Source organism: Papaver somniferum, chromosome 2 (assembly GCF_003573695.1).
Source record: "Papaver somniferum cultivar HN1 chromosome 2, ASM357369v1, whole genome shotgun sequence".
NCBI classification, from domain to species: Eukaryota; Viridiplantae; Streptophyta; class Magnoliopsida; order Ranunculales; family Papaveraceae; genus Papaver; species Papaver somniferum.
This window is the reverse complement of record NC_039359.1, coordinates 27,994,241-28,016,779: the sequence shown is the minus strand read 5'-3', so window position 1 is coordinate 28,016,779 and position 22,539 is coordinate 27,994,241. Positions and strand designations below refer to the sequence as shown.

Below are 22,539 nucleotides of genomic sequence, written 5' to 3'. Positions count from 1 at the left end.
CAAAAAATGGGACCCCTTACTGTCCTCCGCGGGGCCCACCGAGACCATACAAAAAAAATTGTGAGACATAAAGTGAGATATTGTTTTGGTGTAGTCTAGTTTCTCGGTCTGTTTAGAATCATCCTTCTTTTTAAGTGTTTTATAGACGACCCTCACTTGTTGAGTACCCATTACTTGACCCCATGCAATTCATCTTCTGTATTCGATTTAGCATTAGCTTTAAAAGAGACAACAAATGAAAGGGTTACAAAAAGGTACACAGTACAAGTTTCTTACATTTTCGCGACTAACAACGCATCTAAACTGATAACCATAGTACACTTCCAGTCAATTTCATACCACTTACGGGTGATCCAACATGGATCTGGCATGGATTCCCTTCGTCAATTTCATGAATTCGGTTGATTGCTTAAGCATCATCCAGACCTTGGACATATTCCAATATCACACCAAACAATGCCAACCTGCATAACACAATAACGGAGTTCCCATGAGTTAAATATGGGAAGAAAGTCTATATTGCTTCCACAAACAAAGAATAAGAATAACAATCATACCTTGGTCCATCCCATTAGTAAGTATCCGGTCGGAATATTAATATTGCTGCCAATATATTCTTTTCTATATTTAAATGCTCATTAACACAATCAAAGAATAATTTGGAACTTCAAGCAGCAGAGTCAAAACCAACTCAAGGGAACATATCTGACATCTTATATAAGTAGTCACTCACTACCATGCCTAAGCTTCTAGTATCACCAATTATGCTCGTTAAATGAAAAATATAAATCAAATCCATATTTAGTGCAAAAAAAAAGATGATTAGCAATGATATCACAATTTCAAACAGGTGTAATAGAAAATAATTACAATTAAACAGGTGTAAGGGATCAAAAGTGATCATAGACACAAAAACCATGGATGTTGTAGGCAGTCAATATCTATCAAACACAGACACCAGACTATGGATAATAAAATTCTCAGTGTATTGACAATCCTAACAGTGCACAATATAAATTCTGTAAGGAATGACATTTTCCAATCTCCAACATTTTTTGACAGACAAATTTACAAATTATCGCTAATGATTTTATTTGACCTGACATTAAATTTGACAACAACTCCATGGGCATGTCCTGCAAACAATATCTTTCGATTAGCGCAAAAAGTCAATAGCATGAAGAAAATTAGCAAGTGCCAGAGATGCTTATCCATTAGTTCTGCAAAAAGATCGTCAATTTCCCAGGATGTATGTTCCGATTGGAGAATGATCGTATGAGTAAGAACTTTTGCTTGATAGCGCGTGCAAACTAATAGAGGGTCACTGTGTATAATCCAAAAACTAACAACTGGTCACTGTGTCGACGGACACAGAAACACAACCCACTTAAGTAGCAATAGATTTCTTAATATAGAATGTCCGTTTAGATGTTCATTTCATCTTTGAGCTTAGACATTCTTCAAATTATTTGGTGAAAGTATTATTCAAACCAAAAGGTAAAATAGCGAAAATAAGAAAAAATATTAGTCATAGACACATTGTACTATCCATTGAAACCAAAACTAAAAGGGATTTTTTGTTAAATATATCTAGCAATTTTGAGGTAAAAAAAAGTGAAAAATCTACAAAATCCTATAAACCTATAAGACCTTCGTATTGGTAGATTAAGACATTCCAACAACACCCAAAAAAAAAAAATTCATGACAGATGAAGAAAAACGATCCAACTATGAAATATAAATAGATTTCTTAATATATGAATGTCCGTTTAGATGTTCGTTTTCATCTTTGAGCTTAAACATTCTTCAAATTATTTGGTGAAAGTATTATTCAAACCAAAAGGTACAACAGCGAAAATAAGAAAAAATATTAGTCACAGGCACATTGTACTATCCATTGAAACCAAAACTAAAAGGGATTTTTTGTTAAATATATCTAGCAATTTTGAGGTAAAAAAAAAAGTGAAAAATCTACAAAATCCTATAAACCTATAAGACCTTCGTATTTGGTAGATTAAGACATTCCAACAACGCCCTAGAAAACAAAATTCATGACGGATGAAGAAAAAACGATCCAACTATGAAATATAAATATAAATTACATACCGTTCCTTTTATTAGATCCATTCAAGAGAAGAAAACATATTAAGGGGGGGACTGTAATGTGTACCTGAAATTATGAGAACTTTTATTGCTCCAAATCTTTCCTTCTAGAACTCAACAAATTTTCCCTTTTGAAAAGTGAGGAACTCTCTGTCTATCAATGGAAAAAATTATCAAAACAGTTAGAAATCCGAAAAACGCAAAACGAAATTCAAATAACCTAATACAGTTTGAATGTAGAATCACAAAAACAAATCTTGGAAAATATATTACTGAAATTATCCGGGATTATAGATTCGTAGGATGGGTAAGCCTTTGGCTGGTGATCTTTCCTATGAACTGAAATTAAAATTTACATAAATTACTTTCATTGGTATGATTATTGATGGAAGGAAAAGAAACGTCTTTGACTTTGTTAACATTGAATGACCGAACACGTTACAACTCGGATAAATTTTATTATGAAATCTGGACCGCTCTTTATATATCCGAAATGTAGTTTTTGGTACACATGGAAAAACACACCTTTTATTGGATAGTGTTAAATCTGGACCTTTATTTATATATCCAAACTATAGATAACCGTCGATTGGTAAAAACACCATTGTCCCTTATAATATAGACTATGATATGACCCGTGCTGTAACGGCACGAGGTTATGAATTTTTTGTGTTGGTTAAATATTTTTTTCTTGTGAGACTACCAAGAGATGAGCGTGGGAACCCTTGGGGAACTGTAATCTTTCTCAAACTGAATTCGAAGCTTTGATCGAAACTATTAACATCAACCAGATCAGTTTCTTGTTAAATGACGATTAGGATGTCCACATGGATGTACACTGACACATATACAACAGAAAGTATTTTTTTTGGTGATTAAGATATCCAATGTAAGTGTGTAAAATGGGATCTACACCCGTTTTCATTTATGGTAATTGAGATAACCATCTATTCATAGTTGTTGCAAATAATACCAGCAAACTTGAAAACCTGATGTCCCAAGAAGGAACACGTAGAAATTCCAGGTTTGAATAAAAGTAACTTGTCGATTGCATTCCAAATTACAAATGCAGTTCAGCCATCATTTAAATACATTGTCATTTTGTACTAAAAAAAATTTAGTAATTTTTTTTTCGAAATTCAAATGTTGAATCTGAGTTGGGAATCCTTCTTTCATATCCTTATATCTACATTAATTTTTGGAACAACTAACAGTTTTAAAATATGAATATTGACTTTGTGCTTGTATCAATGTATAATTGGCGTGATTACACATTAGTAATACTTGAACTCATGGTAAAAAAATATCAATCGGTTGGGATAATATAATTTACGGCCAGTCATTTTACGGCCATTAAACGTCATTATTCCCTACAATATTCTAGGTTTGAGAGACGTTATACTGTAATATGAAATCCGTTGATAAAGAATGATAACTATACATTTATGGTTTAAACTAACATATGAAAAACGCCCAGCTTACAGCTTCACCAAAAAAAAATGTAAAACATTAAATCCTATTGCATTCCCTTGGATATTAGTGATACGAAGCGTCCTTGAATATTTCTTAGGGTGAAAAATGACGTGCGTGATGATATTGCATATATCATATGCCAAATATGCTTTTCCTTGCAAATTAATAATACAATCTTATTGTCTTAACTAAGTAGTGAAAGACTCGCGCTAAATAAAATTGCATATCCAAACAAAAGAAATTTCCCCCTCTAATATGATACGTGTATAAGAGAGTCGCTCTTTATCAACATATGCATTTGAGACCTAGAAGTAAATAAGAGACCCAGTCTAAATATGAATGGTATGAAAACTTGCAAATGGAACTGATATTACATCTTAACCTAAGAGTACATAAGAGGCCGAAAACATCCATAATTTATAATTTGCTAGCATAAAATGAACATGACAATACAATTGAATATTAAAATATTTTTTAAATCAACTTCTATAAAGTGTAACATATTTGTATTAACCTTGGTTACTTGGTATCTTCAATGAAATAAAAAAAGCTCAAGTATTAGATGATATCCACATAGTAAAACATGGGTAATGGATCAATTATTAGTCATGGTATCTTTAGATGAAAAATGTATATGAGTTCCTATGCACTAAGCTTTATCTTTAAAAAAAAACTCGACAATTACATTTAGTCATCGCAATCACATATGAACCACATTTTCCAGCAAAAATTAGACTTGTACCTTTCTGGAATACCAAAACTTCTTCATTTGCATCAATGATAAAATGCATGCAATGAAGATTTGTGTAGTCCCGACACATATAGATATAGTGACGCATCACACAGAAAAGAAAATTGTATTATTGTATTGCTCCCTAAACCACTTTCTTCATTGCTTAAAATAATCTCTTGAAACCAGAAAATGTGAGTTTCAATAAGCCAGTTCCGCGTTGCTTGTTTTGGGCTTCTTAAATTTCAGTATTAGCAAGATGGTCGACTATGTATAAAGAATTTAAGATGATCTTTTAAGAGAATAGATATTTTTAGATGTCAACTGCATATAATCATTATTTGACTATGCACGAAGAATTTAAGATAAAAAAAATACTCATTTTGTAAACCATCAAAAGGTAATTAATGTGAAGAAATGTTATTTCAAGTTTCACATGATCCAAAAAAATTGAAGAATAACATACACACATAATCAAGAAACTTTAATCCATTTGATACGAACATGTACACGACTCTAATCCAACAAAGAGTATGAACTCTCTAACAGTAGCAATACAGTTAAAAAATGTTATTTACCGACCTAAGTTAAGTTCATAACAATGGAACCATCGTTTTCTTCGTCATTTATTTTCACTCCATGTAAATCCTCTGATTATGGCCCATATAAGTCAGTCTAATTGGACAATTTCCTGTCCAGAGAAAAATAAAAAAACTAGTGTAAAAAAATAGAAATTAAATGGTATGGTATTAAAAAGAACCTAACATAAGAATAAAAATGAATAGATAGCAATCATATATGATCAGTATCTTTTGACTACAAATGAAAAAACTCGAGATAACAAAATAGTATATTAATGAAAAGTAACAAAGAGAAATTAAACTGTATAAATGACACAAATATTAGGCGCGAGGCACCAAAAAATTAAAGAGAAAAGCTAACAAAAGTTATCTCAATCAAGCAAAACAACAGAGAATCATACCTTGAGAATATAGTTGTGCAAAGGATGAAAAGCTAACAAAAATTAACGAAAATTAAAGAGAAAAGCTAACAAAAATTATCTAGAAAAATTAAACTGCATAAATGACACAAATATTAGGCGCGAGGCACCGTGAATCCATTGATGTTAAACAAAAAATTAAAGAGAAAAGCTAACAAAAATTATCTCAATCAAGCAAAATAACAGAGAATGATACCTTGAAAATAGAGCTTTGCAAAGGATGAAAAGCTAACAAAAATTAACAAAAGTTAAAGAGAAAAGCTAACAACAATTTCTCAATCAACCAAAACAAAAAAGAATCATACCTTGAGAATAGAGTTGTGCAGAGGATGAATAGAGTTGTTGATTTAGAATAAAAGAAACGGTTTGACATTACATAGGAGGAATAACTCCCAAATAAATGACATTAAAAATCTGAATTCATTGTTTTAAGTAAAATTAATAACTCCCAAATAAATGACATTAAAAATCTAAAGTAATTGTCTTATCTAAAATTAATATGTGAACTAATCTGAACCCTTCTTTATATGCCTAAAACGTTGATTGAAAATCTTAAATATTTAGCTCAATCTTAGATGAAAAGCTAACAAAAATTAAAGATAAAAGCTAACAAAAATTATCTAGAAAAATTAAACTGCATAAATGACACAAATATTAGGCGCGAGGCACCGTGAATCCATTGATGTTAAACAAAAAATTAAAGAGAAAAGCTAACAAAAATTATCTCAATCAAGCAAAATAACAAAGAATCATTCCTTGAAAACAGAGTTTTGCAAAGGATGAAAATCTAACAAAAGTTAAAGAGAAAAGCTAACAAAAATTATCTCAATCAACCAAAACAAAAAAGAATCATACCTTGAGAATAGAGTTGTGTAGAGGATGAATAGAGTTGTTGATTTAGAATAAAAGAAACGGTTTGACATTAAATAGGAGGAATAACTCCCAAATAAATGACATTAAAAATTTAAATTCATTGTCTTAAGTAAAATTAATAACTCCCAAATAAATGACATTAAAAATCTAAATTAATTGTCTTATCTAAAATTAATATGTGAATTAATCCGGACCCTTCTTTATATGTCTAAAATGTGGATTGAAAATCTTAAATATTTAGCTCAATCTGGACCATTATTTATATGTCAGAAATGTAATAGAATAACTTAAATATGCATCTCAATCTGGACCATCCTTTATGTGTCCAAACTGTAGATCTCCGTGCATAGGAAAAAACACCATTGTCCCTTATAATATAATAGATATGTATATAAAAGCATACAATGGACCATACCGAGGGCTATAAAAGATTAAACTTACTAAAGAAATATATACATTGAGGAAGCACCTTAATAACACCTACCGCAATTTGATTACTGCAGTAAAATGATTGATGACCATGATAAATTTTACCACAGCAGTGTATCCACTATCCACACATAAGTAAAACAAAAATACTTCAGAAACCAAGACTAAAAACCCCCCACTCTAGCTTTGAGGATGTGAGTTGTAGTGATGTCCAAAACTCTCCGTTTCGTCTAGAATCATTCAAAGAAAAAGTTACAGAGAAAGGTCAAAAGAAGGAAAAATTACAAAATTCTCAAAAGACGAGACAATAGATGCTTATAAGACTTTTATTAACTTGTATATCCATATATTTTAAGGTTTAATAAAAAATTATTTTATTTATTTGAAAATTGTGTTTTTTTTGTCTTGTTCTACTATAAATTGGTTTTTCTTGCACTAGAAACAACATTTTTTGTTCCTAATGCAAAGAATTACCGTTTTCAATGTAATAAAACAAACAAATCTTGTTTCCAATGCAAGAATTGTTGCTTTAATGAACCTTAACATGTATAAGGGTATACAAGTTAACATGACCCTATTAGAAGAAGGAAATTAAGGTGATATTCATTTTGTACTTTAGAAGGACTTTGCATCTCTGGCTCAGTTTTGGCACCATCTTCGTGCTAATGATGAGTCTCGGAATATATCTTGCACTTTAAAACTAAAAAAGAAATTGCAGACGCACTGAAACTGCCAACCCTTACAAGGATCAAAGTTATCCTTATCCAAAATTTCCACAAAAGGGAATACACAAACACGTAAAGAACGTGTGCAACTAAGAATATAAGTTTCATTGACAAAGGGTGTCAGGGGATCAAGTGTGATATATTTGCAAGGTTCCATTCAAAATGAAAGAAACCCTAACCTTATATAAGGTCAGCCAGCTTTCCATGATATTTTTTCTACAACATGCATCCTTGATTTAACTTTTACTTGCCCATGCTACCAAAATAATAACAGAAGGGAAATTTACTTGTTCAGCCAACACCGACACCATTTAAAGTCTGTCTCTCTCTCTATATCCATATATGTTGGTGGTGATTAATAAATAGATTCCTAAGCAGTTGAGTCTCTCTCTGTTGTGGTGTATAGTTGTGTTGCTATAAATCCTGTCTCATCTACCTGATTTAAAGCAGAAGAAAGAAGAAAATCTATTTAAGTTTTCTACTTCTAAATTTTTGTTCAATTCATTCTTCGCCTTTTCTCATTAAGTTTCAGTTCTCAGGTTCTAAAATAGTAATGTCTCATATTATATTTTTACAGTAGCCACCAAAAAACAAATGATACTACTCATCTGTTACTTCTCAGCTTTGATAATACCATTTTAGGGTTTTCAGCCACTATGTGTTCTATTTTACTTCTCTGAACATTCTATCTATATCAGTGAACTAGCAGTTAAAAGGGTTAAATCTTTTCTTTGCTAAAATTGATCTGTTTTTCTCTCTTTGTACTTGAGTTTTCGTTTTGGTTTGCTTGAAAAGTGATCATCAAAACTTTTAGTTTCGAAAAGCACAAAAATGGCTGACATATTGAGTACTGTACTTAGTTCTCATTATGTTACTGAATTTTTCATCCTTATTAAGCTCAACCTTTCTTACATACTTTTATGTTTGGTGCTAGCAATGTTTTTAGCGAAACTGTACTCCATGGTTAAACGTCGTAATATTTACCTAGCCGATTTCGCTAGTTACAAACCCACTGATGAGTTAAAGTGTTCCCATGAAATCTTCCTTGAGCACTCGGGCTTGCTAGGAATATTTTCTGAAGAAAGCTTGGCTTTTCAAAGAACGATCTTAGAAAAATCGGGTTTAGGACAATCCACATACTTTCCAGAGGCTATGTGGGAGCTTCCACCAAACCCATGCATGGATAAAGCAAGAATAGAAATTGAGACGGTTCTATTTGGAGCTATCGACGAAGTTTTGAACAAAACTGGCATCAAACCTTCTGAAATAGGCATACTTGTTGTGAATAGTAGTCTTTTCAATCCTACCCCATCGTTGTGTTCAATGATCATAAATCATTATAAGCTCAAGAGTGATATTGTGAGCTACAACCTTGGTGGAATGGGTTGCAGTGCTGGACTCATTTCTGTAGACCTTGCCAAACGGCTCCTTCAAGTACGTATTTCTTGGATCTTATACTCTTATGTTTAGATCTTTTTATTACCATTAGATGATCATGATGAAAGACTTTGGATATATATGTATCTGACCTGCGCATAATTAAGTTTGTTTTGGTAATTCTTGTTAACGTAAGTTTTCATGAACGTCATTGCATGCATTTAACTTTGTAACTTGTTCCTTAAAACTATAAGAAGTTGATTTGTCATTCTATGCATGATTTTAATTTGTGATCTTTCTGTCAACTACTTTTCGTGGTTGTCTTCTTTTTGTTCATGATTTAATAGAATCATAGTCATGTTTTTTCCACGAAGACTGTTTACTCGTTTGACGTTTACGTTAGTTAGTCCCACCGCTGATACGCATTTGGTACATCTTGTTGAAGATGCGATACTGTATGAGGAGATCTCTTAGTAATAGGATGCATGCATATACTGATGAAAAGAAAAGAATTGTTGCGAAACTAAATTACTAAAGTACACAACATTTGATTACATGATTCTAATTCCGATTTTTATTGTTGTAAATATTTATGTCAAAAACAGGTGCACCCAGATTCATGCGCCCTAGTAGTAAGTACCGAAAACATTACACTGAATTGGTACTGGGGAAACAAAAGATCAATGTTGGTATCCAACTGTCTATTCAGAATGGGAGCCGGAGCTGTATTACTATCAAACCGAACATCTGATCGTAGCCGTGCTAAATATCAATTAATCCACACCATCCGAACACATAAAGGTAATGAAGATCGTGGATACAAATGTGCTTATCAAGAAGAAGATAATACAGGAAGTGTGGGAGTTACATTATCCAAAGATTTAACATCGGTTGCTGAAGAAGCTTTGAAAAGTAATTTAACAACTTTGGGTCCCCTTGTTCTTCCAATTGCCGAAAAGGTCAAATTTGTTGTTAACTACATATCAAGAAAATGGTTATTGATGGAGGTAAAGCCATATGTTCCTGATTTCAAGCTAGCTTTCGATCATTTCTGTATTCATGCTGGTGGTAGAGGTGTTCTTGACAAAGTTGAGAGAAGTTTAAACCTAACTGAATGGCATTTAGAACCATCAAGAATGTCATTATACAGATTTGGAAATACTTCAAGCAGTTCTTTATGGTATGAACTTGCTTATTCCGAAGCTAAAGGAAGGATCAAGAAAGGTGATAAGGTTTGTCAAATTGCATTTGGATCAGGGTTTAAATGTAATAGTGCAGTTTGGCATGCTTTAAAGACCGTCGATCCTGCAACGTTAAAGAGCGCTGATCGGAGATCTATTAAGAACGCTTGGATTGATGAGATCGATAGTTTCCTGTTGATTTGCCAAAGGCTTGATCTCTTTAATGGGTGCATCGTTTTGATGAACATCATCATCATGCAATTATAATAGTATAGGAATGATGATAATAGATGATCTTAATTTGGAGAACTGTAAGTGGGTTTACGTTGTGTGTGAAAAAAATATCTATGGTTGGGTTTTTTTTTGATGCAGTTATGGTTGGGTTTGGTACGTAAGGAGCACTAGTTACTGTTTGCATGCATTATTTTAGTTGTACGTACTTGGTTATCTTTATCCTATTGTTATTATAAAATTATTATAAGTTTATTTTCACGGAGGAGAAAGCACGGATATTGTCCTTGGTATTGCGTCCTTTCTCACAATTTTACTATTTTGCTACTTTACATCAATTTTATTGCAAAATTTTGGTGTAAATACAAATTATAAAGTAACAGTGTAACTAGACTTCTAGAGTTGTTGCATGCTTTGTTTTTCTTTTATTTGATCGGTTGGCATCTGCATGCTCTCTTCTTCAAAAAAGAGCAACAACACGATGCAAGTAGGGTTTTATTTTCGCAATATGCATTGCAGTCACCTGATAATAAAAAATGTTTTATGCATTGCAGTCACCTGATAATAATAAAAAAACTGATATCACAGACATACTACGCGTGTGATCTTAATGATGTAGAGATTGTAGACACAAATATGGGTGTAAGTGTTGTTCACACAGTTAGCCATCTTTTAAAAGAAAAATCATTATAATTTTTAGTAACTTGCAAGGAAACTGCAAAGTACACTATACGACTGAGTTCCAATAGGTGTTCACATGACTGGTTATGCATGAATGATGTTCGGTGAGGCAGTTGAAAAACTTAATAGTTTGATAGAAAATTTAGCTAGACTTGGATGTGCACGATTAAGTACTGAAAGGATTCATGGAATTAAGGGTGTATAGTATATATAAAACAACCAAGTACTTTTCTTACACATTGACAAGATCCACTTATTCAATGTTTCACTCTTTATTTTACTATTAGCATCTACTCGTGGTCGGATCAAAATTTTAAAATGCAAAATGTTAATGAAAAGCAATAACATATCGAAAGAATAAAGGGAATTTTAATAGAGTGCCACACTTCCTATTTCATGTTTAAGAAAATGACACCGTTTTTTTCAAAGTTTATTAAATGCCACATTCTTGACTTTTTTCGTCATGTTTTTTTGAGAAAACAGTTAACTGGCGTTAGTATCCGTTAGTGCATATGTGGCATTAAATCAGCAGCGTAAAATAACATTAAAGCCCCTGAATCAGTAACTGGAACGAGTTAGCCAGTGATTGAGCAGAGAGTTAACTCGCGACTCGGTGCAGTCAAGAAAACGAGTTAGCCACTGCATAAACAAGAATGCTACAAAGAACAATGCAAATCAGAAATGCATCTGAGAATATGTAAAAATTAACTTGAAAAGACAATTAACATGTAATCTGAAAATTAGTTCTAACTAATATCATTTTCATTCATAAAGCAAGATTATCCCATCAAAATAAAACTTATTTCTGGTACATATACATGTCCATACCAGAATCAGTGTCAAAAGCAACCAAAAAAACTAACCATCAATTAGATACTTGTCCACAACATATCTAAAACAAACAATAAAGCACACACACTTCTACTTCCTAGTCTTCTTAGCCTTGGTTTGCTTTCCCTTTGTGACAGAAAGATGTTGACTGACAGATCCAATACCAGCAAAATTCTGACTGAAATTTTGATTATCTTGTGTAGATCCATGAGTGTTAGGTCCTGCTACTGGTCTTCCTTAAGTGCTAGGTCCTGCAGATGACTCACCAACAAAAAATGATGTACCTCTGGATCTGTTCACCTTGGCTTTACCCCTTGCAGTGCTACTTTCAGGCTGATCTCTATGTGTGAAGGTGCAGTTTGCAGCATCATACTCAGTGCTTGGCTTGAATCCAGTTTGGTTTTTACCAACATCACCACCAGCACAGGTTCTCTTGTTGTGGCCAGCAATAGATCCACATTTTCCACACTTCCTTTTCTTCACCACAGTTTCAGGTTCATCATAACTTCTCTTCCTCTTCTTTGCTGGTCTTCCAGTTTTTCTCTGATAAGGAGGAGGGTTTACGTTGACGTTCATGGTTTCCTGCCAGAAGAAGAGAAACAAATGAGAAAGTTAAAGTAATGAAACCTTAAAGGGTTTGATTCTTAAATAGGGAAAAGAGAAAAATAAATAACCAATATCTTGAAAAGTAAATGCACCACTTTCAATAAAATTTATAAATCTACCTTATCTTCCCATAACCATTCAGTTATGTCTTCTAAGGGTGTGACAGCATTTGCATATGTGGTCCTATAATACTCCACAGAATAGTAAGGAGCACAATAACTGTTCAATCAATAAAACAAAGGTGTGTCAGTGTACAAGGAACAATAAATAATACAAACCACTTACAAAAACAAAAGTAAATGAATAATACAAAAAAAGTAATTGAATAATACAAACCACTTACTCTTTCCAGTTTGGCCTCAGCAGTTTCAATGCACATACAGCATGTTGACAAGGGAATCCCCTTAGCTGCCATTGCAAACAAGTGCATTGTTTGTCTATAATATTCACTGTGAATATTTTCTTGGTGATCACATTAGTTACCAAATAAACTTGTCCAACCACACTGCCTTCTGTATCAAACTTTCCAACCAAGTCAAGCATCTTATTTATCAATTTAACAGCAGCAGGGACCAAACAATTTTCATTCCACTTAGCAAATTCTTCCCTTCTCTTAAATAACAAACCCATGACTAACTGACCATACATCATGCCTAGTTGGATTATAGGTTTATCTCTCATATTAGAAGCCATGGAATTAAAAGATTCAGAGAAATTGTTATTCATATGCTCACAACAGCTAAGGGGATCAAAATAGGCCCTAGACCAAGTACTTGGATCTTCTTTCCTAAGAGCCAACAACATCAGCTCAAACCCCAGACTGTTACGACACGGGTCATATGCTAGTAACCAACAAAAAAAGATGCGAGTATGTGCTCACCTGTCGAGCAACATCTGATAGATGCAATCTCACATCAATGCATCTCTCATTACCAAATAGGAGCAACGCACTGCCGTAGAGAAGGAACTGAGTTATAGATTTGAGTAGTTAGTATTTGTTTTTTTTTTTTAACTTTCAAGGATTTAGTTTGATATGATATGGGAGTTTTGCTCACTGCTCCTGAAGCGCCATAAGGGACTGACACAATTTTCGGAATTCAAACACATCCGTTAGTAAACCACAAAATGATATTGTTTACAAAGATCCGTTGGGATCAAAAGTTACCTTACCCGGTGCCAAATTCGTATGTGCATTATCTGCATCAATAGCCAATGAATCTACACCCATAATTTAGTCTTTGATCAAACCCAAATTAATCACAAAATTATCATACAAAACTACCCTAATTCCCAAAATGAAATCACATAAGCACAGAAAAAGAGTATATCAAAGATCAAATATCAAGTAAAATCCTAATCAAGAATCACTTATATACAGACATCCGTTACTGCAGTTGCAAAAATTAAAAAGATACTGTTCCATGACATACCTGCCCTAGAATAAGTATGTGACCGAACCATCGATGGAAGCTATCTCAGAATTTGACCTTATCAGTATCCGTTACTCCATCTCCAACCTTTTTCGTCAATTTCCTTCATTGAAACTCATACTCAATAGCTTGCATTGATGGTTCGTTCACACTAGATTTGCTAAACCAAAAAATATGGAGCAGATCGTGCCTGTTATTAAAATAGACCAAAAATTTGGATGATGAATTATTACTATCTAAATCGGAGTATCTAATGTCAATTAACCCATGATTCAAAAAAAAGAAAAAATCAATCAACCCAAAATTAGAGAGAGTCATACCGGGATAAAAGATTTTTCGATAGGTTTATTCGTCACTGAGAGTGGGTTTATGCCCGAGACTATCTTATAGCCAAAATTGCTAAGAAAATGCGAAACGGCTGTTTCCTTCAGATTTGAATGATCAGGTCATCCACAGCACACTAACTGGGTTGAATGAGATAAATGATGTCGAAATTTGAAATATTCAACTGTTACATCTGATAAACAAACGTTCAACGGTTGTGATTGAAAGTCTAAAATATTTTTAGGAGCAAATCCTAGAAATTTAGGTTTAGGGTTTGAATGATTATGGCGTCTAATGAGAATCTGTAACGGCTTTGGTATTGAAATTGGATTTGAAATTGAATATTAGACCTGGAAGATGATATTAGGGTGATTTTCATAATCCGGTGGTGTCTGTAATGGCTGTATTATCTCCTCTTGAAGACGAAAATAATGTATTTGTTAACATCTTTCATTAAGTGCCTAAACCGTAACCTAAATTTTAGATCCTCATTAACATAAAGAAAATAATATATTTGTTAACATTTTCCATTAAACCATAACTGTCCTTTAAATGACGAAATCTTTGTGTATCCAAACTATGGAAACTACACATTAGTTTCTTGATCTGGACCGTTCTTTATGGATCCAAACTATAGAGAGTTGTTGATGTAGTAAAACATCATTGTCCCTAAATTGTCTATATAGCTACTCGATCTGGACCGTCCATTATGTGTCCGAACTGTGGAGAGCCGTCGATGTAGGAAAACACCACTGTGCCTTATAATATAGACTAGGGTATGATACGGCACGGGTTTTGGATCATTAATGTTGTTCGTTGTTAGAATGTGGACTTGCTAGCTTATTCGGTGTTTTATCAACAATTTCTTATATAATCATAATCAGGGGATTTTTTTTTACCGGTGATATCGATAAATATGGTTTACACCCTTATTTAGTTTAAGATTTATCTAAATATAAATAATAAACACCACAGATTTTTATGTTGTTGCATATTCCTTTTGTACATATAAATTGGCGTGCTTTTCGTTATAACGAAGAAGGCGGAAATTAAAATTGTTACCTTTGAAAATTAAAAGTGAAGGAAAATGTATCATAATGAATAACTAAGTGAGCCAAAACGCGTTAACCATTGTGAAAGTTTTGAGCATAAAAGCATTTCAGCCTCCTGTCAAGAAAATATGTTTCCTCCCCTAAGCCAGATCGTTATAGATCATTTCTCAGCAAACTTAAATTATTTTCTTTGTCAAATTTTTTTTTTCACCCGACAACATTTCATCATTTTTATTTTAAAAAATGAAAGAAATTTCAAAACATTCGATTGATATTCAGGGAGTTTGAAGTTTGAAATTTCACTTAGAAAAACCGTTTAAAAGTATATCAAACACCATGTAGGAAAAGGGGTAATATGTTGGGTGCGGTTTGACCCACCACTAAACCCGCGTTTTAGCTGAAGGTATTGTTTCAGTCGAGGTGACTTACTATTTTATTTTCAAGATACTATTTAACAACTCCATTATTATTTTATTTTTGAAAATACTATTTTAAAAAAGCAACGGAAACACTAATGTTTTTTTGTTTTCTGTAAAGAATCAATCTAAAAAATAAATAATTTCCAACAAATTCAGTTTGAGGTTTTGGGATACATCTAATTTTCTATTTAAGGTGCACATCTTATAAGACTATTTTTTAACACAAAATATAGCACTCCGAAAAAATTGTCTAGATTTGGAGAAAATCAAAATAGCAAATGCAACACTGCAAATATTTAAGAACCATATCCAAGGCGTTATATTTAAACCTTAACCGTGGATAAATTGTAATGATTGAGCAACAAACTAAGAAGACTTCTTGAAGATTGCACACATGCACAAAGAGCCAAGGATTTACAAAGACTATAACTACAGCTGACATTGATATCCCAATCATCTCCCTTCAAACTGATCTGATACGTTTATCGAGGTGCCAACTGCTAGGTTCATGTCCTGCTCAAAGTGTATAAATTGGTTAGATTCTTGTGAAATCCTATTTAATACGATAGGTTTGTCATCCTTTATATACAGTAACTCTAAAGAATAATTTTGCATTTCAATAAAACTCTTTACTTTGACCAGAGTTTCGTATTAATGATCAAGAAAGTAACACCTTGATGTAGATTTCCATCTGCATTTCTTTTTACAAAAATTCTTAGTGAACCGTGTGAATGAAACCACACGGAAACCTTAGACGCAACAAACCCAAAAAATGGGACCCCTTACTGTCCTCCGCGGGGCCCACCGAGACCATACAAAAAAAATTGTGAGACATAAAGTGAGATATTGTTTTGGTGTAGTCTAGTTTCTCGGTCTGTTTAGAATCATCCTTCTTTTTAAGTGTTTTATAGACGACCCTCACTTGTTGAGTACCCATTACTTGACCCCATGCAATTCATCTTCTGTATTCGATTTAGCATTAGCTTTAAAAAGAGACAACAAATGAAAGGGTTACAAAAAGGTACACAGTACAAGTTTCTTACATTTTCGCGACTAACAACGCATCTAAACTGATAACCATAGTACACTTCCAGTCAATTTCATACCACTTACGGGTGATCCAACATGGATCTGGCATGGATTCCCTTCGTCAATTTCATGAATTCGGTTGATTGCTTAAGCATCATCCAGACCTTGGACATATTCCAATATCACACCAAACAATGCCAACCTGCATAACACAATAACGGAGTTCCCATGAGTTAAATATGGGAAGAAACAGTCTATATTGCTTCCACAAACAAAGAATAAGAATAACAATCATACCTTGGTCCATCCCATTAGTAAGTATCCGGTCGGAATATTAATATTGCTGCCAATATATTCTTTTCTATATTTAAATGCTCATTAACACAATCAAAGAATAATTTGGAACTTCAAGCAGCAGAGTCAAAACCAACTCAAGGGAACATATCTGACATCTTATATAAGTAGTCACTACCCATGCCTAAGCTTCTAGTATCACCAATTATGCTCGTTAAATGAAAAATTATAAATCAAATCCATATTTTAGTGCAAAAAAAAAGATGATTAGCAATGATATCACAATTTCAAACAGGTGTAATAGAAAATAATTACAATTAAACAGGTGTAAGGGATCAAAAGTGATCATAGACACAAAAACCATGGATGTTGTAGGCAGTCAATATCTATCAAACACAGACACCAGACTATGGATAATAAAATTCTCAGTGTATTGACAATCCTAACAGTGCACAATATAAATTCTGTAAGGAATGACATTTTCCAATCTCCAACATTTTTTGACAGACAAATTTACAAATTATCGCTAATGATTTTATTTGACCTGACATTAAATTTGACAAACAACTCCATGGGCATGTCCCTGCAAACAATATCTTTCGATTAGCGCAAAAAGTCAATAGCATGAAGAAAATATAGCAAGTGCCAGAGATGCTTATCCATTAAGTTCTGCAAAACAGATCGTCAATTTCCCAGGATGTATGTTCCGATTGGAGAATAATGATCGTATGAGTAAGAACTTTTGCTTGATAGCGCGTGCAAACTAATAGCGGGTCACTGTGTATAATCCAAAACTAACAACTGGTCACTGTGTCGACGGACACAGAAACACAACCCACTTAAGTAGCAATAGATTTCTTAATATATGAATGTCCGTTTAGATGTTCATTTTCATCTTTGAGCTTAGACATTCTTCAAATTATTTGGTGAAAGTATTATTCAAACCAAAAGGTAAAATAGCGAAAATAAGAAAAAATATTAGTCATAGACACATTGTACTATCCATTGAAACCAAAACTAAAAGGGATTTTTTGTTAAATATATCTAGCAATTTTGAGGTAAAAAAAGTGAAAAATCTACAAAATCCTATAAACCTATAAGACCTTCGTATTTGGTAGATTAAGACATTCCAACAACACCCAAAAAAAAAAATTCATGACAGATGAAGAAAAAAACGATCCAACTATGAAATATAAATAGATTTCTTAATATATGAATGTCCGTTTAGATGTTCGTTTTCATCTTTGAGCTTAAACATTCTTCAAATTATTTGGTGAAAGTATTATTCAAACCAAAAGGTACAACAGCGAAAATAAGAAAAAATATTAGTCACAGGCACATTGTACTATCCATTGAAACCAAAACTAAAAGGGATTTTTTGTTAAATATATCTAGCAATTTTGAGGTAAAAAAAAAAGTGAAAAATCTACAAAATCCTATAAACCTATAAGACCTTCGTATTTGGTAGATTAAGACATTCCAACAACGCCCTAGAAAACAAAATTCATGACGGATGAAGAAAAAACGATCCAACTATGAAATATAAATATAAATTACATACCGTTCCTTTTATTAGATCCATTCAAGAGAGAAAAACATATTAAGGGGGGGACTGTAATGTGTACCTGAAATTATGAGAACTTTTATTGCTCCAAATCTTTCCTTCTAGAACTCAACAAATTTTCCCTTTTGAAAAGTGAGGAACTCTCTGTCTATCAATGGAAAAAATTATCAAAACAGTTAGAAATCCGAAAAACGCAAAACGAAATTCAAATAACCTAATACAGTTTGAATGTAGAATCACAAAACAAATCTTGGAAAATATATTACTGAAATTATCCGGGATTATAGATTCGTAGGATGGGTAAGCCTTTGGCTGGTGATCTTTCCTATGAACTGAAATTAAAATTTACATAAATTACTTTCATTGGTATGATTATTGATGGAAGGAAAAGAAACGTCTTTGACTTTGTTAACATTGAATGACCGAACACGTTACAACTCGGATAAATTTTATTATGAAATCTGGACCGCTCTTTATATATCCGAAATGTAGTTTTTGGTACACATGGAAAAACACACCTTTTATTGGATAGTGTTAAATCTGGACCTTTATTTATATATCCAAACTATAGATAACCGTCGATTGGTAAAAACACCATTGTCCCTTATAATATAGACTATGATATGACCCGTGCTGTAACGGCACGAGGTTATGAATTGTTTTTGTGTTGGTTAAATATTTTTTTCTTGTGAGACTACCAAGAGATGAGCGTGGGAACCCTTGGGGAACTGTAATCTTTCTCAAACTGAATTCGAAGCTTTGATCGAAACTATTAACATCAACCAGATCAGTTTCTTGTTAAATGACGATTAGGATGTCCACATGGATGTACACTGACACATATACAACAGAAAGTATTTTTTTTGGTGATTAAGATATCCAATGTAAGTGTGTAAAATGGGATCTACACCCGTTTTCATTTATGGTAATTGAGATAACCATCTATTCATAGTTGTTGCAAATAATACCAGCAAACTTGAAAACCTGATGTCCCAAGAAGGAACACGTAGAAATTCCAGGTTTGAATAAAAGTAACTTGTCGATTGCATTCCAAATTACAAATGCAGTTCAGCCATCATTTAAATACATTGTCATTTTGTACTAAAAAAAATTTAGTAATTTTTTTTTCGAAATTCAAAATGTTGAATCTGAGTTGGGAATCCTTCTTTCATATCCTTATATCTACATTAATTTTTGGAACAACTAACAGTTTTAAAATATGAATATTGACTTTGTGCTTGTATCAATGTATAATTGGCGTGATTACACATTAGTAATACTTGAACTCATGGTAAAAAAATATCAATCGGTTGGGATAATATAATTTACGGCCAGTCATTTTACGGCCATTAAACGTCATTATTCCCTACAATATTCTAGGTTTGAGAGACGTTATACTGTAATATGAAATCCGTTGATAAAGAATGATAACTATACATTTATGGTTTAAACTAACATATGAAAAACGCCCAGCTTACAGCTTCACCAAAAAAAAAATGTAAAACATTAAATCCTATTGCATTCCCTTGGATATTAGTGATACGAAGCGTCCTTGAATATTTCTTAGGGTGAAAAATGACGTGCGTGATGATATTGCATATATCATATGCCAAATATGCTTTTCCTTGCAAATTAATAATACAATCTTATTGTCTTAACTAAGTAGTGAAAGACTCGCGCTAAATAAAATTGCATATCCAAACAAAAGAAATTTCCCCCTCTAATATGATACGTGTATAAGAGAGTCGCTCTTTATCAACATATGCATTTGAGACCTAGAAGTAAATAAGAGACCCAGTCTAAATATGAATGGTATGAAAACTTGCAAATGGAACTGATATTACATCTTAACCTAAGAGTACATAAGAGGCCGAAAACATCCATAATTTATAATTTGCTAGCATAAAATGAACATGACAATACAATTGAATATTAAAATATTTTTTAAATCAACTTCTATAAAGTGTAACATATTTGTATTAACCTTGGTTACTTGGTATCTTCAATGAAATAAAAAAAGCTCAAGTATTAGATGATATCCACATAGTAAAACATGGGTAATGGATCAATTATTAGTCATGGTATCTTTAGATGAAAAATGTATATGAGTTCCTATGCACTAAGCTTTATCTTTAAAAAAAAACTCGACAATTACATTTAGTCATCGCAATCACATATGAACCACATTTTCCAGCAAAAATTAGACTTGTACCTTTCTGGAATACCAAAACTTCTTCATTTGCATCAATGATAAAATGCATGCAATGAAGATTTGTGTAGTCCCGACACATATAGATATAGTGACGCATCACACAGAAAAGAAAATTGTATTATTGTATTGCTCCCTAAACCACTTTCTTCATTGCTTAAAATAATCTCTTGAAACCAGAAAATGGTGAGTTTCAATAAGCCAGTTCCGCGTTGCTTGTTTTGGGCTTCTTAAATTTCAGTATTAGCAAGATGGTCGACTATGTATAAAGAATTTAAGATGATCTTTTAAGAGAATAGATATTTTTAGATGTCAACTGCATATAATCATTATTTGACTATGCACGAAGAATTTAAGATAAAAAAAATACTCATTTTGTAAACCATCAAAAGGTAATTAATGTGAAGAAATGTTATTTCAAGTTTCACATGATCCAAAAAAATTGAAGAATAACATACACACATAATCAAGAAACTTTAATCCATTTGATACGAACATGTACACGACTCTAATCCAACAAAGAGTATGAACTCTCTAACAGCAGTAGCAATACAGTTAAAAAATGTTATTTACCGACCTAAGTTAAGTTCATAACAATGGAACCATCGTTTTCTTCGTCATTTATTTTCACTCCATGTAAATCCTCTGATTATGGCCCATATAAGTCAGTCTAATTGGACAATTTCCTGTCCAGAGAAAAATAAAAAAACTAGTGTAAAAAAATAGAAATTAAATGGTATGGTATTAAAAAGAACCTAACATAAGAATAAAAATGAATAGATAGCAATCATATATGATCAGTATCTTTTGACTACAAATGAAAAAACTCGAGATAACAAAATAGTATATTAATGAAAAGTAACAAAGAGAAATTAAACTGTATAAATGACACAAATATTAGGCGCGAGGCACCAAAAAATTAAAGAGAAAAGCTAACAAAAGTTATCTCAATCAAGCAAAACAACAGAGAATCATACCTTGAGAATATAGTTGTGCAAAGGATGAAAAGCTAACAAAAATTAACGAAAATTAAAGAGAAAAGCTAACAAAAATTATCTAGAAAAATTAAACTGCATAAATGACACAAATATTAGGCGCGAGGCACCGTGAATCCATTGATGTTAAACAAAAAATTAAAGAGAAAAGCTAACAAAAATTATCTCAATCAAGCAAAATAACAGAGAATGATACCTTGAAAATAGAGCTTTGCAAAGGATGAAAAGCTAACAAAAATTAACAAAAGTTAAAGAGAAAAGCTAACAACAATTTCTCAATCAACCAAAACAAAAAAGAATCATACCTTGAGAATAGAGTTGTGCAGAGGATGAATAGAGTTGTTGATTTAGAATAAAAGAAACGGTTTGACATTACATAGGAGGAATAACTCCCAAATAAATGACATTAAAAATCTGAATTCATTGTTTTAAGTAAAATTAATAACTCCCAAATAAATGACATTAAAAATCTAAAGTAATTGTCTTATCTAAAATTAATATGTGAACTAATCTGAACCCTTCTTTATATGCCTAAAACGTTGATTGAAAATCTTAAATATTTAGCTCAATCTTAGATGAAAAGCTAACAAAAATTAAAGATAAAAGCTAACAAAAATTATCTAGAAAAATTAAACTGCATAAATGACACAAATATTAGGCGCGAGGCACCGTGAATCCATTGATGTTAAACAAAAAATTAAAGAGAAAAGCTAACAAAAATTATCTCAATCAAGCAAAATAACAAAGAATCATTCCTTGAAAACAGAGTTTTGCAAAGGATGAAAATCTAACAAAAGTTAAAGAGAAAAGCTAACAAAAATTATCTCAATCAACCAAAACAAAAAAGAATCATACCTTGAGAATAGAGTTGTGTAGAGGATGAATAGAGTTGTTGATTTAGAATAAAAGAAACGGTTTGACATTAAATAGGAGGAATAACTCCCAAATAAATGACATTAAAAATTTAAATTCATTGTCTTAAG

General features: G+C 32.4%; 1 protein-coding gene, 2 long non-coding RNA genes and 1 pseudogene across 3 annotated transcripts; 1 reads left to right on the top strand and 3 right to left on the bottom strand.

Annotated features, from left to right (window-relative positions):
* Window positions 1-7,779: 7,779 nt before the first annotated feature.
* On the top strand, window positions 7,780-10,401 carry LOC113347211 (annotated as a pseudogene).
* A 1,131-nt stretch (window positions 10,402-11,532) lies between these two features.
* Window positions 11,533-13,160, bottom strand: LOC113347212. The gene is made up of 3 exons (XM_026590819.1): window positions 12,584-13,160; window positions 12,360-12,459; window positions 11,533-12,216 (listed from the first exon to the last, which is right to left on the bottom strand). Exons 1-3 carry the CDS (start codon window positions 13,042-13,044, stop codon window positions 11,872-11,874), a joined length of 906 nt encoding a protein of 301 aa, XP_026446604.1. The 5' UTR covers window positions 13,045-13,160; the 3' UTR covers window positions 11,533-11,871.
* A 47-nt stretch (window positions 13,161-13,207) lies between these two features.
* LOC113347214 lies at window positions 13,208-13,834 on the bottom strand. The gene is made up of 3 exons (XR_003358816.1): window positions 13,671-13,834; window positions 13,406-13,458; window positions 13,208-13,318 (listed from the first exon to the last, which is right to left on the bottom strand). It is a non-coding gene; the product is annotated as an uncharacterized LOC113347214 (long non-coding RNA).
* Window positions 13,835-16,079: 2,245 nt separating this feature from the next.
* On the bottom strand, window positions 16,080-18,346 carry LOC113347213. The gene is made up of 2 exons (XR_003358815.1): window positions 16,792-18,346; window positions 16,080-16,696 (listed from the first exon to the last, which is right to left on the bottom strand). It is a non-coding gene; the product is annotated as an uncharacterized LOC113347213 (long non-coding RNA).
* Between the last annotated feature and the right edge of the window lie 4,193 nt (window positions 18,347-22,539).

Coding starts and splice junctions, on each gene's coding strand:
- LOC113347212 (XM_026590819.1), bottom strand. CDS start 13,044: ATGTTGTTGGCTCTTAGGAAAGAAGATCCAAGTACTTGGTCTAGGGCC. Junction 12,460..12,583: donor CTGAGGCCAAACTGGAAAGA/GTAAGTGGTTTG, acceptor TTGATTGAACAG/TTATTGTGCTCCTTACTATT. Junction 12,217..12,359: donor AATGGTTATGGGAAGATAAG/GTAGATTTATAA, acceptor TTCTTCTGGCAG/GAAACCATGAACGTCAACGT.